At 36.4% G+C, this 23,050-nt stretch overlaps 1 protein-coding gene across 2 annotated transcripts; it reads right to left on the bottom strand.

Moving 5' to 3' along the window:
• Positions 1-15,554: 15,554 nt before the first annotated feature.
• LOC128235352 (uncharacterized) lies at positions 15,555-20,315 on the bottom strand. 2 transcript variants are annotated; one of them, XM_052950165.1, is made up of 2 exons: positions 19,782-20,315; positions 15,555-18,324 (listed from the first exon to the last, which is right to left on the bottom strand). In XM_052950165.1, the coding sequence occupies exon 2, from the start codon at positions 17,769-17,771 to the stop codon at positions 16,815-16,817; it is 957 nt and encodes a 318-aa protein (XP_052806125.1). In that variant the 5' UTR covers positions 17,772-18,324; positions 19,782-20,315; the 3' UTR covers positions 15,555-16,814. The 2 variants fall into 2 exon arrangements, with proteins under 2 accessions (XP_052806125.1, XP_052806126.1); XM_052950166.1 differs by lacking the exon at positions 19,782-20,315 and adding an exon at positions 19,118-19,462.
• Between the last annotated feature and the right edge of the window lie 2,735 nt (positions 20,316-23,050).

The raw sequence follows: 23,050 nt of genomic DNA on the forward strand, positions 1-23,050 counted from the left end.
AGTGACTCTATTTATGATTGTATAGTACTGTTTTATAAAGGGAAGTAATCGATTCGTGGAATCTTCTATATTAAACCTGTTTAGCATTGGTGTCATTTCCAACCAAAAGGTGGCTTCCCTTAACATTTTTTTGAATTTTCAAACTGAGCTGAAATATTGCTCTCCCTCTGAACTTAACTGATGTTAATGTGATTCAGGTAGATTGGTTGTTTCAACCAATTTCTTTAAAGGACTTTTTTATTATTTTTTGTGAATAAATATTATCAAAGGTCTTAAAATCAGTTATAATTATCTTTAAAAAAAATATTGATCAATTTCTGTGCTTTCTCAAAAATAAATGGTAAAAATAAGTACTGGAACTTATTTTCCGTTGTCCAATAGCACTCAAGGTCAAAGTTCAATTGGTTTAAGGACAATATATTGAAATATATTTATTCTTTACATTGATTATACGAAAGACAAAGTTTGGCTCTTCGCTAACCTTGCTTTTTATGAAAAATGATTTTATTAAAAAGAAAATTTGTTTGCTCGCTCCAATTTCTTTCTTCAAAAATATGTGGAACAAAAAATAAATTGGGTGTGGACTGGCCTGACTTCAAAAACACTAGATTACATTTCGCAGTTAACATGAAATCACTTTTATTTTTAGACAAATCACGCAAAGTTCATACATGAGAAAGATTACAGTCACCATTCAAATTGTGCTCATTGATTTTGTTCGTTCAGTGTAAATCATCCATTATCAGTGTGGTATCTGACGTAGAATAAGGAGTAAATACTTCAATAAGCACGTATGGTCTGATTAATCATTGCCATTATTTACTTTTGTATGGCAGATATCGACCCTGGGTTTTCTATTTTCGAATAATCAAAACAAAATTCCCTTTGTTATATGTATTTAATGATCCTGTTTACCACTTTGTAATGAATTTGCAGAAAATATTTTAGAAGCACGTATGAAATAGATTGTCTGGATATATAAAGCTGAATAGATACAGTTTTGTTCCGCCCCGTTTGGTCAATCTTTATAGAAGTCGTCATTGTTCAAATCTAAAGAGGCACAATTTCGCTCTTATTTGTTTTCGAAAACTAATTTGTAATCGTTAAATCCCGTTAGATAAGATATCGACTCATTTTGTGTTCAAATTGTGCACATGCCTTCGTTATTTTAAGGTAATCACGATTTCTATGTTGCGTAATGATTGTTGATTTGACGATAAACCTTTTTTGTAAATAATTGCTTTCAAGCTTTAAATCATCGATTTAGTTTAAGTTTTGACACGTAATATACCTTTCAAGATATAAATCATTTGAATCATTTGAATGGAATGTTTCGATTGCAAAATAAGATTGTCAATAACACGTCAATGCCATAAATATACGCATGAGACTATTTATTAAACTTAAACTGTGGTAGGTAGTAGTAGCAATAGCAGCAGCAGCAGTTGCAGCAGCAGCAGCAGCAGTAGCAGTAGCAGTAGTAGTAGTAGTAGTAGTAGTAGTAGTAGTAGTAGTAGTGGTAGTACCACTTACTAAGTGAAATTCGCAAATCATAAGTAGATAACCAGTTGTATAAATATATATATAGAAAACTGGTAAAACGAATCTTATCTAGTTAACCAGTTCTTATGTTTCTTATTAAGTGGAATTCGCAAACCATAACTAGATAACCAAAGCATCGGGACCAGATGGCATTAATGATCGTATCCTACGTGAAGCTTCTGTCCAACTTAGCCAACCTTTATGTGATTTGTTCAATGTTACACTTGGCTCTTCGGTTATGCCATTAGAATGGTAATGTTCAAATGTCTGCGCCGTAATCAAAAAAGGTGATCCTTCAAACCAACCCTTCAAACTATCGCCCAATCTCTCTTCGTAATACAATTGAAAAGGTATTTGAAAGAACTGTATTTAAACAGTATTCAATTTTCTTCGTGATTTACACTTCTTTACCATTTTCAAACCAGGTTTTATGCCCGGTGACTCTACTGTTAACCAGTTAACTTATCTTTATAATACATTTTGTCAAGCTCTCGACGATGGACTTGAACTTAGAGTTGTCTTTTTCTTTATAAGTAAAGCGTTTGATAAAGTTTGGCATCGTGGTCTACTGTACAAACTTGAACAAGCAGGACTTTGTGGTCGTCTATTGTCTTGGTTTTCCAACTACTTAGGAAATAGGTCTCAGCGCGCTGTAATTCCAGGAGCTACTTTCTCGTTATACGGTGCGGTCTACAAACAAAGCGCGCCATAGAGGTTGGTCTGTACGAAAGTTTTACAGTGAACGGCATAGTCAGGGGTGTTCCATCTAATGCTACTACTTTTGTTGCAGAGAATTTAGATGCAGATAGGCAGTATATTGTACGACCGGATGTTGTAATTGTACCTGAATGAGGCACTTCAGTTAAAATATCGGTCAGGGTGTGCTTTATTTCTGCTAAGCTTGTGTACATTTAACCGAAGTCTGAACTGTGCGTGGTTAATGATGTTTCTATTATTGACAATATAACTTCAAGTTTAGCTCCTGAGACTGGTTTGGGTACTTTTGTTGATAAGGACAGCGATAAGTCGTATATTGAATCATTAGGGCTTACGATTGAAGAGGAGAACTTAACTCCAGACGACTTAGACAAGTTCTAGGCAATTGGAGAAATATATTCAGTACTGGTCTCACCGACATTGGTAAAGCAACCTCTGTTAAACATGGAAATATTCTTACGGACAGTACGCCTTTTAAACAGCCATATCGTAAGATACCTCCTTCAATGTATTTGGAAGTTGAACAACACATTAAAGATATGGTAGCATGTAATGCTATTAGGCCGTCTGACAGCCCCTTCTCCTCCAGTGTTGTGTTAGTAAGAAAACAAGATGGCAGCCTGCGCTTCTGTGTCGACTTTCGTATGTTGAATAACAGAACGCGCATACATAACTACATGTTGCCTAGAGTTGACGATACTGTTGATGTACTGTCAGGGGCCCGATTCTTTTCCAAACTTGACCTTCCTATAGCTTATTGGCAGGTAGAAAATGAAGAGCCGGACAAAGAGAAATCTGCTTTCTTTGTGGGAAACCTTGGTCACTGGGAATTTAATCGTATGTCATATGGTCTCACAAGATTTTCGTGTGTTAATGGATGCCATCTTGGTGTTTTCTAGAACCTTTGACGAACATGTCGATATGTTAGAGTCAGTTTTTAAGCGCCTGGAAAGATCATGGTCTTAAGCTCAAACCGTCAAAGTGTGAACTGTTTAAAACAAGGGTCGAATACCTAGGTCACGTGATTCCTGTTGATGGCATATCGACAGATCCCGCCAAGACACGAGCGGTCTTGGATTGGCCTGTCCCCTCCAATGTGAAGGAGTTACGGTCCTTTCTATGATTTACCGGCTATTACCGTTGCTTTGTGCCCTGCTACTCTAAGATAGTCAAACTTCTTAACAAATTGCTGGAGAGCCATTGCACGGGAAAGAAGTCGCGCAAGTCTAGAAAGAAGGCCAATGGCCTTCATCATGTGATTGCGGACAGGACCAGCAATCTGCATTTGACTCGATGAAAAGGCACCTTACCGAGCCCCCATATTAGGTATTGCTGATGTCATTTATAGTTCACACAGACGCCTCAGGTTCAGGCGTTGGTGCAGGAGCAGGACGGTGTTGAGCGGGTTATCGCCTACGCCAGTCGGGGACTTCAAGCAAGTGAGCGGAATTACCTCTCACATAAGCCTGAATTTCTCGCAATGGGAGATTTTCTAGATAATCCAGCAGAGTTATCTCTGCAGCGCCCCTGACAAATAAGAGGTATACACCTGTATGCTGGCTATCTCTGAGTATAGCTGGTTTACATTGAATTACAATGGGAGAATGCAGAGTATGTAATCAACTGACCTGGTCTAATCAATAAGCTAAGGTTTATATTGCAAAGTAAACTGATTAACATTGCAGTCTTAGAAATGGTGAATTACTGTTGTGTTCCACTTTGTAATGGGTTTGGGGGGGGGGGGGTCATTTTCCGAAAGACAAAGGATTTAAGAATAAATGGAGAGTAGCAGTAAAGAAGGGTGTGCGTGGTAATAAAATGAAGTTATGGTCACCATCAAAGCACGATGTTGTTTGTCATAGACATTTCAGAAAAGAAGATTTCACAACAACCCCAAAAAGTTAGTGGATACTCAATAAAAAATAAAGACAGATATAAAGTGATGATTTTATAATTTCAGACACACACATTATCATGATTATGTCACGTTTTAATGCACATACTTAATTCATCTTGCCTTTATACATGTAATAAAGTGAGTTAAACTGAGCTTTCCTGTCTTTGTATCAGTAGTGATCCGCTATATACGGTCTTTAATACTTCTCATAGAACAGTGTTAACTTTGGTATTAAACTGCCTTCACAATAATCATTGTCAAGTTCAACCTTTTGAATCATGATGTCCTTGAATGTATAAACGATAAAGTAGCAATACTTTTTTTTTACTGATATACAACTGTCCTTGAATCTGATAGTAATAGTTGCTGGTTTGTCTCAGTAAGATGTTACCCTGTGAGTCATATTCCAAGAAAGGAAATAATTTTCAAGGTTTAATGAACATGTCTCTCACACACTGTATGGATATTTAATTTCTATGATCATAGTGTCGCTGATGACGCCATCAGGTGTGCAGGCTAAGTACGGTTTTTGATGGCAGATGTACAGTCCACAACGCTGCACTGTGAGTCCCGTTTCAGCTTCAAATTTCATACGCGCGTTTCTTCATACTGCTTGCCATGCATAATAGGTTTGCTATGAAGATTCGAAGAAGTCATGAAAGATTTGCATAATTTATTCATGTTCCTCCTAGCTGTCAACTTGCAAATTTCCATAAATCTGGATGCAGTTACTCTCCAGAGACGCCATGTGTGGTTGTCAGCCTGCGATCTAGTCCTCCGTTCTATTGTGTCTATCTGTTCCGGGCTAATGTGTTGGGCGTTGTCTACCCACTGTTCCAGCAGTGGTCTGGGGAGGTAGTCATGATCTCTTCCTGCAGACTGTATATCTGCTTTGCCCCATATGTAGCGGATGGCTAAGTCTTTGGACGTATTTGAACAATAATTGAAAACTGTGCTCCTCACATGATCTATGTAGTTTGGGAATTCCTGAGAGCACGGGGTCCTGGATCCTGAAATTCATTTGTTTGTTTGTTTGTTTCCTGGCAAATCCTCTGCCTTTAAATGTGTCCCAGAATATTGTTTCTTTGGCTTGTGGAATGTCTGAAGTATTTCAGTACATGTCTTTTGCACGTTGGGGTTATTGCCAGAAACAAACTCGGAGAGCATAATCAGCAAAGCAGCAAGGTGTTTGCATGTACCATGTGGTCCTTTTCCAACAAGGCATTCACAGTGACTATTTAACACTTCCCCATTTTCTTTGCGAAGTTTTAGCTTGTAGCTGAATGTTACATTACGTCTCATTGCTGCTGAAACTATACCAGTGAAAAACAAGTCTTGTCCTTTTACACTTATGCTACATGTTCTAATTCTTTTACTTGTTGTACAGCAACTGTCCCTTTTGTAAAGCCTTGACATCTGAAGTGATGTTCTTGTCTGTGGCCTATCTGTATTTGAAATAGCCATCGATATGTGGCCTTGACAGTTTTGGCAGAAGAATTCTTTGTTCTTACTGCAATTTGTGGAGTCCCGACTCTGGTCAGTCAGTGTCCAATGGCTCGGGTATCAGAATAGGTTCTCCCTTAAAGTCTAAATTTTTGTCATACGCCTCCAATCTGTAACAAATATAAAACAAGATGCATTTTTTATTTAGTAAAGAATAGATTTGAAGCAATACACTCTATATGATTACTTTTTTTTAATTTAAAGCATCATAAATATACAAATATGTCGAATAATTATATCAAACACATGGTATAATTCACTTACATTTCTACTTAAATACAATGTATGTAAAGGCATTATATTTTAAAAAAGAATAACCAAGTTTTAACCAGAAGTGTGTTGATTATTTCTCCAAGATCATTTTCATACTGTTATTCAGTCTACATGGTCTACATTTTACAGCTGAAAAATAAAGCAGTTTATATGCTTAAGATTTAATATAATATATTCAATATGTTAAATATAATTACCTTAATATTAAATCTTCTTTTCTTCCTGCTGTTGAAGCCCCTCTGGTAATTAATTATTTCTTTAATTTAACAACTGACCAGCCAAAATATTCCGAAACCTTCTTAGAATCCATGTTTAATCTCTGTGTTTACATCAAGTGGCTGTAGTGTGTATACCTCTTATTTACTACTTCCGCTTATCAGCAGAGTGTGGGAAACTCCCCCATTCCATGATGGTCTGAGCAGAATTATATCCCCGGACGCTGTTAAAGCCGTTCGCCTTGCGGTTACGGTAGATGTGCCTTATGTATTTACTAAATAGTTTAGCCGGTGACCTCACTTCTCAACCTCCGAGAAGTTAGAGCCCCCCCCCCCCCCGTTACCATGCAGACTGTGGCATGGAATACCGAGCAGCGTCAAGATGCAGTCATTGCTCGTCTTATTGACCTACTGAGTGCCGATTCTCGCCCGCGGGAGGTGGACACGGAACTACCGGCAGTACGGCGCCTCCTTAGGGAGTGGAACAGACTACATTTGGACAGAGGAGTCTTGTACCGGAACGCCACTTAAGACGGTGAGCCTGTCAAGCAGCTTGTTGCCCCGGAAAGCTACCGAACTACAGCGTTTAACGGCGAACATAAGGAAGTTGGACATCCTGGTAAGGACAAGACATTCTGGTTGGAGATTTTATTGGCCAAGAATGGAGGCGGATATTGAGAAGTTGGTCACATGCTGTATTACTTGTATATGTCGTAAGACACCAACGAAACCAGTGGCTTAACTTCTGCCCATTGTTACCTCTAGGCATGGATTTTCTAAAAGTAGATGTAGGCAAGGGTGGTTACGAAGACATTCGTGTAATAACGGATCACTTTACCCGTTTTGCAAAAGCCATACCTTCCAAGAAAATAACAGCTCATGCCACAGCAAAAGCTCTGTGTGATAATTTGATTGTACATTTCTCCTTTTCAGAACAACTTCATGGCGATCAAGGGAAAAACTTCGACTGCAAACTTATTAGGTCTCTATGTGAACTGGCCAATGTTAAAAAACCCGTACGACGCCGTACCACCCATGCGGAAACGAAAGTGCGGAACGGTTCAACCGTACCTTATTGAAGATGCTTGGCACGTTAACAGATGACCAGAATACGGATTGATCGACGTATATCGGACCTTTGGTACAAGCGTACAATGCCACAAAACATGAATCGACGGGATTTTCCCCACACTATTTGATTTTTGGCTGGCATCCCAGGTTATCCGCCGATGCTTATTATGGAACAGACCCTACAGCGAGTCAAGAGGGTGGTCAACCCGACAACTAAGTGAGCGGATGCGTTTCGCATACAGGATTGCGGGTGAAAGTGCTTGCAAGCGGGCTACGTTAACAAGAAACGTTACGACTCTAGAGTTAAACAGAACCGTATGGATGTTGATGACGTTGTCCTCGTGCAGAAGGTTGGCTTGAGGGGCAGGAACAAGTTGGCTGATAAGTAGGAAAGGATTCCTTACGTCATCGTTAACATTCCCGATCCAGATGTTCCTATCTATCAAGTTCAGCAAGAGACTCGGAAGGGGCCTGTCCGCACAGTTCATCGTAATTTATTACTGTCTTTCCTTTCTCTCCCACAGGAAGACGTCACCCATCTTCCGCCCCCTACCAACCCGTCAAGTATACAGCGTAGGCCGCGAACACGAGCATTTCCTCGCGATTAGAGTGATTCCGGGACCGATTCGGATTCTTACGACGATAGCATTACTCGCTATGTGATTCCGCAACGGAGGATCACAAACGTCGGACGAAACCAAATCGTGCCCCGGACACATCTGACATTAGAGAAGGAACCGAGGGACTTTCCTGCTACACCAGTGACCTCAGCCTACCCCCTCACCGATACGCCCATCCGGCTCGACGCAAGTCGTGAAGACACAGCAGTAACTTCTAGCCAACCATCAGGGTCGATTCAGCCCCTACAGGAGGAGCGTTCTCCTCGTCCGGCACGTCAAAGGAGACCCCCTGATCGCTATGGAGAATGGGTTTCGCAATGTTCTGTGCAGGAGCATGTTTATTACGTTTAACTTATTTTATCAGGTTTTAATATAAACCCAGTCTCAGGAGATGAAATAATAGTTTCTGTTTTGTTTCAGGTTGTAATGGATAAGTTTATGAACTAATAATCATTTTATTTCAGTGCTCACATTTTATTTATTTGAGCGTATACGATTAGTTTTCTGAACTTGCAATTGCTTTCAATGATATTTAGAAATGGTTTCTTGTTTTGCAACTAAGATATGTGCGCATGCATATTTTATTCACATTGTTTAGTATATGTAGGTTTTCTTTCTTTTTGATAAGGCATTTTACATTGTAATATTTTTATACGGTGTAAGGGAGACTACTTTAATAACATTGTTTCGGTGGGTTTGTGATTATAATGGGATTACATTGAATTTGTTTGATTAATTGTTTTGCATAAATCGTTTCTCGTATTACATTTTTAAAATTTGAGGACGAACTTTCACTTACGGGGGTGAGGGGATGGGGAGGTGTAACAGGGTATTATATCAATCCGTTCATGTTCATTTATTATCATTGCCTGCTTGCGTTTAGATTCCGCGTACTTTGTTATGGAGTGTGTGAGAGTGGTCAGTGAATACGCATTATATAGGTCAAACAACTTTCAATTGGTTAATTATTATTAGAATTCAATTATGCACGAAATCACCCGTAACATTCCCGCCATTCTATCTCTCGGGCATTGCTGTCTTGACAGTCGTTGGAGTCACAACTTGGAAACCCTTTCATATCTAATATTTTGCATTGTTGTAAAACAATACTTTTTACACCGCTGGTATGTTTCATTCATTTACTTTGCTGTTTTTAATTTCATTTGTATTTACCAGGTACTGTGTATTTATATTACTTGGTGACCTCCTGTCTCAGTCTACACATAAAAATGCTAACCCCAACCCATATTTTGCGCATAATTTAGCATATTTTTTGGTATATAAAACTTGCTGTTGGCAGACATAAACAAGTTAGGTGCTATATACCTCTCTAAATGTGCATTACTATTACAAAATATTTTACATTCTGTAATATTCTTCTATCTGCCAAGTTATATCTCTACTTTATATGATCTGTCGCTAAAGTTTGTGAAACATTATTTTTTACTTCTTGGCACCTTATCGTATATTAAGATCAAAGGCGTGGTTCGCCATTCGAGGACATCATGTGGCAGTGATAACAATCATTTATTAAGTCAATATGTCCCCACCGCTCGCGCTCAGTTTCTGAGGATTTATATTTCATATGAGTTTTCAACCATGTATAAACTGTTTTTTTTGTACTGCAGGCAAATACGTGCAGGATTCTCGTTAATATAAAACAAATGAGAACGGCAAAGGAATATATTATTGTGGGTATTTTCTAACTACTTTAAGTGGTCATGTTAAGGTTGCAGAGGACGCCGGCCACTGGAAGAACATAGAATGTCGGTAATGTTCAATGGAATCATATAAAGTGTCTCAATGGTTTAAGAAGTGTCGTTGCCATCGCCTCACGGACGGAAATGCTCGGTGCTCCTTGCTGCATGGTTTAGAACGATGACGCGGCCCCCGTCATAATTTACGTCAACTGTGACACACATCTTAAACCTAAAGACTTCTAACATCGGAGATATCATATTGCCAGGATTTAGGACTTCGTTATCGCATTCCAGGCCTTTAAACAGTTTAAAATACACATGGACAGTATATATCAATGTGAATTTTAATTTGATGTTTCTGTTTATGCCAATATCGAATAAACATAATGCATAAGTGCATTCCTTGTTCATACTTACTGCTTATGTGTGGTCCAAGGCTTTTTACATCTTATAATTTGGTTGGAGTTTAACCTCTGGTATTTACTCTAAACGGATGTGAAGTTTGAACGGATCTTTTGATCTTATATATACACCTTTTAAATTGCCATCCAATTGTTTGTATGTTTATTTATGTTAAATTGCATTAAAGTTCCTCAAAAGTTGATTATTTTGACACGTTTTTTTATTTTTTTATCTTGAAATGAGCCAAACTTTGCGTAAATGTTTGAAAAACGGTGAATTAAGACTGCTGATAAAAGATCAGATCGCAGTTTTAAATGTTTACGTTCGAAAATGGATGTTGTATGAACTGAGTTTTATATATTATCTTATATGACTTAATTGAAAGCATTAATGAGAATCAGCTGATTATGGACAAATAATAAAAAAAGTTGACAAAAGGTTCAAACTGGGAGAGTGAAGCTTTAACACATTTTACTCACCTCTCATCAATGAGTGTTGCATGCAATATTTATTAAATTACGTTTCAATGCAATGTGCAATTATATACGTAACCATTTCCAAATTTGTATTGTTGATGATGTAAGGTATATTTGGTGGTTTTTATTAGAAAATATTCGTTTTACCCTTGTTCGTAGTGAGGAAACACAATTTAATTTTACAACCTTGTAAGGGACATAACCTTCCTTATGTATGAGTGTGTATGTTTGTGGATTACTTCCCTTACAAACATCAACCAATTGTAATTGGTATTGTTATTGTTATTAGTATGTAATTTATTTAACTCCTCGAACGGTCGAGGAGTTATTGGAAGCTGGATTTCCTCTGTTCCAAAAGTGTGACATTGACCTTGAATCGGAATGGTTGGAAGTGCTACTTAAATAAATTAACGTTTTATTATTATTTTTTGCATATCTGTTCTAGCTGTTAAAAGAATTGATAAAGCGTACACACAAAACCCCAAGTATTTGAGCACAACTGTGGTGACCATCTTATTTCGAATTTATTATAGCAGTTTAAGGGTTAAGACTATCTGACCTTTGACCAATAGATGTGAACAGCGTGTCCGTAGCGTGTTGTGTTCATATTAAAGTCTATGTGTTGACAAACGGTGCCAAGTTCTCACGTTTCCCAGCGTTATGAATGAACACATATATTAGCGGTTGAACCCTAATTCTAACCTTGGCATTGGAACTGGTTGGCTGGACTTTACATTATGTACACTTATAATTATATTCTCCATGTGAGAAATATCTTGTAAACTTAGTTCCATATCCTTCTGGCGGATGAGGTTACATGTAATGGGTGCATTTTTTTATCTGAGTTTTGACAAAAACGTATTGACTTGATCTTGATGATCCTTTTAGAGATGGTATAAATGCCAGCGGTTAGGTATTTGACCGTAAGGAGAAATGGCTATATCCAAAGCGTGTCCTTGACCTTTATTTGGCTTAACTACGAGACGCGATCTGCACATCTCGGATTAATGTCGTGAAGGAAACATAACTAATATACACGTAATTAAACCCTGAATGTGACCTTGACATTTTAGCGCCGCCGCTGAAACATGTGTTTTGTGCTTCGTCTTGATTTGATGGATATATTGAAATAATTAAGGACAGTAATAATTGTATATTTTTGTGATTTCGACTTGAAGGTCACCATCTGACTGACCTTTGGTATCGAGGCGAGACCTTGAGTTTAATGGCTGACGAGTTATGGTGAGGAAACAAACAACTGACTTACCTTAGATTCATATAACATGTCTGGGATCTTGACTTTCAAAAGAAGTTACACTGGAACATGCATTCTACACGTCATTTCTATGGCTTAAATATATGTCCTCCTGCCGTTTATGTTACACAGAATGGATGTAGTCAACATATGTTAAGGCACTGTTGCTATATCAGTTATATAAGGTGATGTTAAGTATAGTTATACATACATTCTGGAGACATCGTATGGACGAGCGTATCATACGATCGAGTTTTCGACTCTAATTCCTCGACAATCGGAACACCTCGGATATCTTCGCCATATGACGAGCCTGGGAGGTACGCCCGGTTACATACGAGTCAAAGTATTTAGAAAAATTAAAATGGTCGCAACGCCACGAAATTGGTGTCCACCTGTACTTTATGTTTAGATTCAGACAGGCGACTTTTTAATGTCCATTTTTGTAGCGATAAAATGAAGACAACTTTCACAATCTCAGCCATTTTGCAGCATTGTTAAAAGTAATGGATCCTGAAATTGGAAGCCGCCCATATACATCCGAGGGTTGTTTCGAAGCATATTGGCCTAGGTGCTCCGATTGTATTTCTTGGACGTCATGATATATTTTTGAAACGTTGTCAAGAAGTTTGGTTGGAGATGGTAAACTAGGTTCATAATGTTTAAGTTATGCTTCTTAATTCACTAACGGTTCTCAACATGGTCCAGTTTGTCGTTCGCTAGTTGATAACATGGCTTCAAAAAGTAAATAATTATATATTTTGTTCGACCGTCCTGACTAATACTGCCACCTATGCGCAAATCTATGAGAAATGGGTAGCCTTACTTCGGTTTACGATCTAGATACTAGACTGCACCCATATCTGTAATGTTGAATATGTATGCAATGAAAATCAAAACCAAGATAACTTCCTTGTCTTTTTAAGGATCTACAGTGTAACAGCGGTACTCGAAAGATAACGAATATCATTCTTATCTTCGATATCCTCAAAGTACGCACCTTGCCTAATATATTTGATAGATCAAACAAGGAAAATCCTTTCGACTAATCTAACAAAACGTATACGCCTTTTTTCTCATAACGATGAAGTCATGTATAATGCAAGCATGTACACTCATTACAATGCAAGCATGTACACTTATTACAAGACAAGCATGTGTATTCATTAAACTCATGACAATGCAAGAATATTCTAACATTACACTTACCACCATCCAAGCATGTACAATCATTACAATGTAAGCATGTACTCTAATAATAATGCAAGCATGTACATTCATTACAATGCAAGCATGTACACTCACTACAATGCAAGCATGTACACTCATTACAATGCAAGCATGTACACTCACTACAATGCAAGCATGTACGTATGTACTCTCATTACAATGCAAGCATGTACACTTATTACAATACAAGCATGTACACTCATCACAATGCAAGCACGTACTCTCATTACAATACAAGCACGTACTCTCATTACAATACAAGCATGTACACTCATTAAAATGCAAGCATGTACACTCATAACAGTGCAATCATGTACTCTCATTACAATGCAAGCACGTACTCTCATTACAGTGCAAGCATGTACACTCATTACAATGCAAGCATGTACACTCATTACAGTGCAAGCATGTACTCTCATTACAGTGCAAGCATGTACTCTCATTACAGTGCAAGCATGTACACTCATTACAGTGCAAGCATGTTCTCTCATTACAATGCAAGCATGTTCTCTCATTACAGTGCAAGCATGTACTCTCATTACAGTGCAAGCATGTACACTCATTACAGTGCAAGCATGTACACTCATTACAGTGCAAGCATGTTCTCTCATTACAATGCAAGCATGTACTCTCATTACAGTGCAAGCATGTACTCTCATTACAGTGCAAGCATGTACTCTCATTACAGTGCAAGCATGTACACTCATTACAGTGCAAGCATGTTCTCTCATTACAATGCAAGCATGTTCTCTCATTACAGTGCAAGCATGTACACTTATTACAGTGCAAGCATGTACTCTCATTACAATGCAAGCATGTACTCTAATTACAATGCAAGCATGTACTCTCATTACAATGCATGCATGTACACTCATTACAGTGCAAGCATGTACTCTCATTACAATGCAAGCATGTACTCTAATTACAATACAAGCATGTACTCTCATTACAATGCAAGCATGTACTCTCATTACAGTGCAAGCATGTACACTCATTACAATGCAAGCATGTACTCTCATTACAATGCAAGCATGTACTCTCATTACACTGCAAGCATGTACTCCCATTACAATGCACGCATGTACACTCATTACAGTGCAAGCATGTACACTCATTACAGTGCAAGCATGTACTCTCATTAAAATGCAAGCATGTACACTCATTACAGTGCAAGCATGTACTCTCATTACAATGCAAGCATGTACACTCATTACAATGCAAGCATGTACACTCATTACAGTGCAAGCATGTACACTCATTACAATGCAAGCATGTACTCTCATTAAAATGCAAGCATGTACACTCATTACAATTTAAGCATGTACTCTCATTACAATGCAAGCATGTACACTAATTACAATGCAAGCCGATACAATCATTTAATTGCGTTCACGAATTGAAAATGATAAAATGTTTTCAGTACGTGTGTAAGTAAGCGTGTAAGACTGCGGTTAATAAGTCTACATCAGAATGATTATTGCATTGCTAAAATTCCTGAAATTTAAGTTAAATAAACTTAATTATGATTTTTGTTTGTAGTTATTCCGGAACAGTAATAATTATGATTAAGAAAATGCTGCATTTCGGAATTAGTAAATGAGCACGAAAGCATTTTATTTTTAAATTCTTTTAAAGCGGTAGCCAATGTCGTAACATTCTTTAACTAATTAAGATATATATGCTTCATGTGTTATTGTCGCAACATTCTTTAACTGATTAAGATTTGTTAAATGTGTTTTAATCTTAATACACACAGAAATGAACATTTCATATTAAGGTTAAATAAACGGTGGTATCCATTCGGTGGCAACATATTTAAAGATGCACTCTTATTCCCAAATGAAATTACCACAATTAATATAATTGATTGAATCTACCAAATAAGATGAATAAATGTCAAAAACAATGGTTCTTATGAGGGAAACCGAGTTTAATTTGAAAGAAATGTGTAGAAAACACGGTATTTCTATCATATGAAATGATAGTAGATCAGAGTCAATATTTTAGCATTCACCAATCATCTAATATTTTTGCGATTTCAGCTAGTAAATACATGGCCATAATCTTGTTATTAGTAATTACTAATTTCCATTGTGCATTGTTTAGTAAGAAGTTTAAAGTTTATCACTCAAAATATATGTTTGTTAATTTTTTGTTTGTATTGATTTTTGAATAAGAGTGTCACTTTAAATATTCCAAAAAGGACGAATACATGTCCATAACATGAAGGATGCCGAGTTAGATTTGAAAGAATTGTGCATAAAACACGGTACTTCTACCTTATAAGGCTATAATAGATCACTGAGAATCTTTTAGCACTCACCAATCATTTAATAGTTTTGCACTTTCTGCTACTAAACTCACGGTTACAATCTTGTTACATTCTTGTTATCAGTAATTAATATTTTCCATAAATGCAATATTTAGTAAGTAGTAAAAGGTTTATCAGTCAAAATTGATGTTTGTTATACATGTGTACGAGAATATATTTATTTTGAATAACAGTGTCTCTTTAATAACAAAGGATGACATATATCCGTTCCTTCGTATGATCGTGATTTATAAAATAGCCGCATGACTTAACTCACATAAATCTAATGAAAGTCGCATAATCAAACGCTATTTTACGGCTGTCGGCAGGTTAAAAACGAAACTTTGATATTTTTACACTTTTAATAGCATTGTATGTTACATTGAATTTAAAATAAGCAGCATGGTTATGTTTAACAACATGTTGGACAATATCTGAAAATGACTAAAATATTATAATAACTTCGGGTTAAAATGTTTTGCAAAATATAATTGTTTTATCAATATTGATATTATAAACTATATATTAACATTTTAAATGCTTTAAAGAATATTCATTTTGATATGACTCATAAGCGAAAAATACTTGTAAATATTCTAATACTGAACACATGTATACATACATGACATTTATCAATAATGGTCACGTTTCTGTCTCATCAACGACCGTACGAAAAAAAATATTGAAAGACCAAGAAATTCAGTAAAATTTGGAGCGATCGTTTCAAACTAAATTTTAAGTTTTACTTTCAAAACCTAAAAAACATTACCTTAACTGAGCCATAAAGCTATTAGTTTCAAAAAAGATATTCTTTAAACTTCTCAGAAATATCTATTTGAAAAACCTCAATCGTACGATACGTGTGTTGTTAAAGATGCACTATTAATCAGATTTAGATTTACCTCAATTAATACAATTGTTTAAATATACCAGAAAGGACGAATAAATGTCGAAAATAATGGTTCTTATGAAGGATTCCGAGTTTCATTTGAAAGAAATGTGCAGAAAACACGGTATTTCTACCTTATGAGACAAAAGTAGATCTCTCTAAATCTTTTAGCATTCACCAATCATTTAATATTTTTTGCGTTTTCAGCTATAAAAAACACGGTTACAATCTTGTTATCAGTAATTTATATATTTCATAAATGCATTATTTAGTAAGTAGTTAAAGGTATATCAGTCAAAATTTATGTTTGCCTGTGTATGTGTTGATTTTGAATAAGAGTGTCACTTAAAGATGACCCATACGTAGATAAGATGATATAATGCTTTACAGAATACTTACAAGTACAGGTTACATAGTATTATTATACCTTTATATATAATATCAGACACAAACCATGCAAGAAGCCATTTCTCAAGATTTAGCAAAGTCCTATTGCCCTCTAATTTGATACGGTAAGCCATACACGACAAATTAAATAGTTAAACAAAAAAGACGTGCATTCGCTTCCAAATTTGAGTTGTTTGGGTACTTAATAAGTATAAATACTTTTATGACCTCAATCCCTTATCTTCACTGGGTAAATGCAGCTAGGACGGAGTGTTAATATGGCGAATGGTTCACTGAAACCTTTACTAATATCACTATGCACTCCTTCAAGCTTCTACATCATTTTGAAGATCCCCAGACAGCTCATCCGGAGGTCTTAGCTCAACTTGGAAGTTGTGTCTTTTCCCTTCTGCAGTAAGCTTCTTTTTGTATACCTGAAAACATGCGGCAAGAGCTAGCGCCATCTTCCTTGCATTCTGACTTTGGTCTGCAATAAATGCGTGACACTCTGTTTTCTTCTTGTTATAACCCATCTCGTTGACAACAATGAATGTAAACACGCGCCAGTATTTCATATCCTGGACACCGTACGAAATAAAATCAATGGGATGAAGACCATAATGCACCGCATCACGGACCTTGTTTGAAGGATGCTCTCTTACGTCAATCCCTTTCGGTGAGAACACCAAATAACACAGGGGTAGCTCCACCCTGTCCATAGACACAAGATCGTCCTTGACCTTAGCAATTAAGTCATCCACTGGTTCTCGAACATGTTCTAAACCGAACACTCCCTTTGTTTCACGGTGTCCTATATATTTTGCCACAAAACATACTGGTAAGCGGTCTACTTTTACTCCTCGGAATTTTGACAAGTTCGTTTCTTTGTGGCCACCAGATTTCTTTTCAAACTTTGTTAATCGTTTCAGTCTATCAAACAAAGACCCCTTTTTCTTTGGTTTTGATTCATCTTTAGTTTGTTGTCCTTTTTCGGCCTTTTTGTTCACACCACTGGCAATAACATCACCTTTATCATCTGTCTTCTCTTCTTTACTGTCAACTGAATGCTCACCAACAGAGCCGTTCTCGTTGTCTTCATAGTCAGGCAGAGAAGTGTCCGGTTCTAGATTCAGATCATCTAGTTTATCAATGGCTTCTTGGAACGCGTCGTCAGGTTCTGGTTTGTAAATTGAATCCTCTGTAATGTGAACATCTTCTGAAGTGTGTGACCCTGAAGCAGACGACATATTGTCGGCTGCTGCTTCATTTTCACCAGAAGACATTTTGAATTTATATCCTTCGTTTTTTTAAAAGCACTCTTTATTCTCAGGTTAACAAAGCTACGACACTGTTTTCTTTATCACTTTTCACATCTTCTAGCTTTTATTACTCAGATTTATTGCTTCATTTGTGGATTACGATCCACGGTTAGTAAGTTTAGAATAAACCGGTAGTGAAAGTCATGCGCCAATCCTTTATCGATACGTGAATAAACCATGAATCAATACGACACTATTTGATGTACTGTGTTATCGACCCCGTTTATACTTTGTTGAATCAAATAATCTACTGAACATTATGCTTCGACAGCATTTACATGTTACTCGCAACCAAGGCGTTCAATAAGTGCGTGAATCACTAATCAGTCTTTGTTCATTGGTCCTGCAGGTCTAATGTCCGAATTTACACACTTCACCGCACCAACAACTTCTGCTTATAGCTCCGAGCTTTAAAATCCAAATTTATTCAACATAATGGCTGATGTTAGCGTAAGATATTTCGTATCACAATGCGTTTGTTTGCATTTGTATACACTGTATATTCTATCTCCTGCCCCTGAAATGAAAAGAACAACCTTTTAATACAATAGTAGTACTTGTTTACACTGATAAATTCCAACATTAAAAGGGTTCGTTCACACATTCTATATTGGCAACATTTTTTGTCACTTTGGGGGGAATGTATTTATTGTGTCCACATTTTTAAACACCCATCAATCAAAAGCGGATAGATACGTATTAATTAATAAGAAATGTCATTTCTAGCCTAAAGTCATTCTAATTTTCATAATATTACTTTAACCTTTTCGACAAAATATAGAGAAATATTCTTTTATCCCTCCCCATTGAAGAGAATTAAAACAGGTAAACAAAATGAAATACATTTACAAGATACGTCGAACAAAAGTAAATACAAGTGAAGAACAAACAAAGAACAAGCAGCCAAGACATACTATATACATGTATAAATTTGTTAACAAACGAGCTTCTATTTGAACACTGTGATTGATTTTTAACATTGTTAAAAGAAGTTTGTTCTCACTTCAGACGATTTGTTTTTATATTTGAACCTATACAGCGAGAACGGTTGCCTTTTACCGGGTGTTCAATATACGGTGAATTAACCTTTTATCGGTGTAATGAAATAGTCAAATATTCTTCAAATTTTATATATGCTGTCCTGTGTACGGATACAAAATGGTTCATATAACTCTACTGTCGAAACTACCCGGCATATTGGCGCTGGCATATTTGCACTTTCGGGTAATAAATACTACCCACATGTACCTTGAACACATTTTAGTTTGAAATATAAACAAGTTTTCAATATAGAAAAATAAACAATATACCTTGTGTTTAAAGTAAAAAAGAACAGCCATTCATTTGTTATACGCAAACCATCATTATATTGTCTAACTTAAATGTTGACTCGATATCACATTCCTTGACATTGTTCAAATCTCTCATAAACACAATAATGTCATTATTACGAGTTAAAACCCATGACACGCCACGTGGCTTAATTAGATGGTACAGCAGGTGTACATCAACTAAACTCTGCTTTAAGCCACTTTATGTTTGAAAAGAAAATTATATGGTTACAAAAATCCCCTTCTTAAAAAGATCGCAATTGTAATCTAGATGAGGTAGAAACCTGATAACTTGTTTACAAAAACGCAAACTTTACCATTATATTATTTCTATAGTAAGACATGTTCTTAAAATATGGAAGAAAAACTAAAACGACGTTTAACACTTCCTTAATCAACTTTTAAGACGTACTTAAAACAAAAAGTTCGTACGCCCATTGAAATTATGATCATTATTTTCTTTAAACGTTAAAACACTGTCATTTGATAGTCATTTTCAACTAAGAAGCGAATCATTTATTTCACATTTGAATTAATCTTACAACGCTTAACCTGTATTTACCTGTGTTAAACACGCGTTTAGCTTCAATAAACGCCTTAACAGTTCTATAATTTTGATAAGATAATTAACAAGTTTGCTTACCTGTCTGGTAGTTGACACAACAATCCTCCAACATCCGAGTGTAATCGACGTATTTATTCTTATTTATCCCTTTTGCTATAACTACTTAAACATTTCATATCACTTTCAAACGTGTGTCCAATTTACATAACCCTGTTTGACCTGAGAAGTTGAAATCAAGCCTAAATCTGTGTATGGTACGGTACTAGAGATATTGGAATATTAAACATGCATTGTTGTCCCAATCAATTGTCCTTTTGAAGTGGTATTTCTCACTTGGTGTTTTCCTTCACCTGAACACTAAGGTCTCAGGTGTGTGTCATTATGATATTTCATATCATAAACAGAACATCGTAATACTTCTAATTATGATGAAAATATTTTCGCAGCCATGGTAGTGTAGTTATTCTATTTAATATTGTCAAAGATATATACAGCATTAAATGTCACGCATAAATACTTATATTTCGTTTCACTTACACAGCACTTACAGAAATAATGACATTACTTTCTACTGTATACGTTTATGAATATTAAATGAAAATATTTTCACCAGTCAGATATAATCGCTGTTCGGATCAAATGAACACATACGTCATACCGTTTGTTCAATCGGAATAGTTTACGCTTCCATGCTCGCAAATTTAATTACCTTATATATTAACATGCCGTTAAATTGTAAAATAATATTAGAAATGATAGAAGATACAACCGCTGATTTAGTTACATTCCGAATACTATATCTATATCCTCAGGCTGTTTATCTGTATAATGTAACATATTTATAATAATGAAACAAGTGGACTGGGACTGTGGGTGCTAAACGCTCGCCTGGTAAAGAGTCTCTGTATCGTCAGAAGTTTCCTTCATTAAGAAGTTTCTCTCTTTCTTATTTCTTACACAATATATGAAACCCCTTCCACTAAACGTTAAACTCTTCTCGAAGTGACCTTGACAAACTGATAAAGTGACTTGACATACTGATACAGTGACCTTGACATACAGATAAAGTGATCTTCAGACACTGATACAATGACATTGACATACAGAGTGACATTGACAAACAGATAAAGTGCCCGTGACATACAGATAAAGTGACCGTGACATACAGATAGAGTGACCTTGACATAATGATAGAGTGATCTTGATATACAAATAGAGTGACCTTGATATACAGATATAGTGACCTTGATATACAGACAGAGTGACCTTGTTATACAGACAGAGTGACCTTGTTATACAGATAGAGTGACCTTGTTATACAGACAGAGTGACCTTGATATACAGACAGAGTGACCTTGTTATACAGACAGAGTCACCTTGTTATACAGATAGAGTGTCCGTGACAAACAGATAGAGTGACATTGACATACAGATAAAGTGATCTTGATATACAGATAGAGTGACCTTGATATACAGATAGAGTGACCTTGATATACAGAAAGAGTGACCGTGACATACATATAGAGTGACCTTGATATACAGATAGAGTGACATTGACATACAGATAAAGTGACCGTGATATACAGATAGAGTGACCGTGACATACAGATACAGTTAAGATTGGCTTTACGTCGCAATTATGAACATGCTACATAGACTCTGTACAGCTTTTCGGCGACGAACAAATTCTCTGTGGATTAAAAAGGATTACAACGTCACGCCTGCTCATGATTCTAAAACAATCAATTACTTTCAACCTACACTTTATGTTAAAATGAGATAAATCCTATCAAGTGTCCTGTTAAGATGTACGAGTTTACAATGAGTTCTTTCCTGTTTTTATCTTGCACATCATCACAAATATTTCAACGAATGGCTTCGATGCACGCATTTTTGCAAAACTATATAGCTGAATTTGATGTAAGGGGATGGGGTTTGGTGATTTCCATATTGGGAAAGATATATATTTTTAAAAAAAATCGTACATCGTAGTAAAAATGACCTTACATAACTTCACGCCGCTAGGCCGCTAGCTTCACGCCGCTAGGCCGCTAACTTCACGACGCTAGCTTCACGCCGCAAGGCCGCTAACTTCACGCCACTAGGCCGCTACTTTGTCGCCGCTAGGCCGCTAACTTCACGTACATCTTTTAGACAACGTTTTGACGATACTCCTTCGAACACGCTTATTTATAAATATTAATATGACTGATATTTCAACCTGTTTCTGTTAGTAAATGAAAATGATGTAACGTAAAGTATAGCGTAGTATATGTTTTCAATACAATTGTTTGATAATGTACACAGCCGTTGAAATTTCGACGATGTGATTCAGATCTGGTCAAGTGAATAAATCGCATTTTTGATACTTCTGGGCATAATCATGTACCCAGGGCCCGTTTCATAAAAGGATCTGTTTGTGTTTACGTGAGTTTATCAAGGTCTGACCTCGCCCATTCGCCGTTTATGGCTTGACCGCGCCGTGACTCCATCACGACTTAAATTGTGTTTAAAGGTCGTAAGTGATATGAGATAGAAGTGACAGCAATACGCAGTCACATCTAGATATTTGAAGACTCAAAGAAACCGAGTGAGAAACAAGAGATCCGGGTGCGATACTCCATAACAAGAGATCTTAGTCAAAATTCTTATAAATACTGGCTCAAGGTCAGATAATTATCTTACAGGCTGGTGAGTGGTCACCTGATAGGTCATGTGACATTTCCAAACAAGACCGCCGCGGAGCGAACACCAAAGCTCGTCCGTTCTATGTCATAACTTTTCACTTATTTAAGTCAGTAATAGTTATTGGCATTGAAAAATATGTACTCATTATCACGGGTAATATATGAAAAAAAATACGAAATTTAACGTGACTACCTTAAATGGTTATTAATATACAGCCACATTAAAAAAACAACAAAAAAACAATGGACATTTCATGATAATTTATGAAGAATAAGTTATGAGCAACAATGTACATGTGCATATTTAATTAAGTTTAAATCGAATATCTTAAATGTTTTTTTGAGTTATGACATTTCCATTCATCAGAGGTTTGATAATGATAAATCTAATTAATGTGGTACGCAAATCATCATCACTCTGGTGTACGATCATGGAGTTATGACTAATGATCAAGTTTTAGATTCGACTCTTCTTTTTTTTGAACCAACAACAAACAACAGACGAGCTTATGCAACCATTCTTTAAATTAATCACTGCTTATTTACATATATACTGAAGTAGGGTTTGTGGTGACGTTGCGATCCTGTTTTTTTCCACAATGGTGTACAGCTTTTTGTGATGTGATTTAGAACCTTTGTCACTGGCAGGTAGCGACAACG

The sequence above is a fragment of the Mya arenaria genome, chromosome 5 (assembly GCF_026914265.1).
Source record: "Mya arenaria isolate MELC-2E11 chromosome 5, ASM2691426v1".
Classification (NCBI taxonomy): Eukaryota; Metazoa; Mollusca; class Bivalvia; order Myida; family Myidae; genus Mya; species Mya arenaria.

Excerpts from the sequence above, each read along its gene's own strand:
- LOC128235352 (XM_052950165.1), bottom strand. The coding sequence starts at position 17,771 with ATGTCTTCTGGTGAAAATGAAGCAGCAGCCGACAATATGTCGTCTGCT.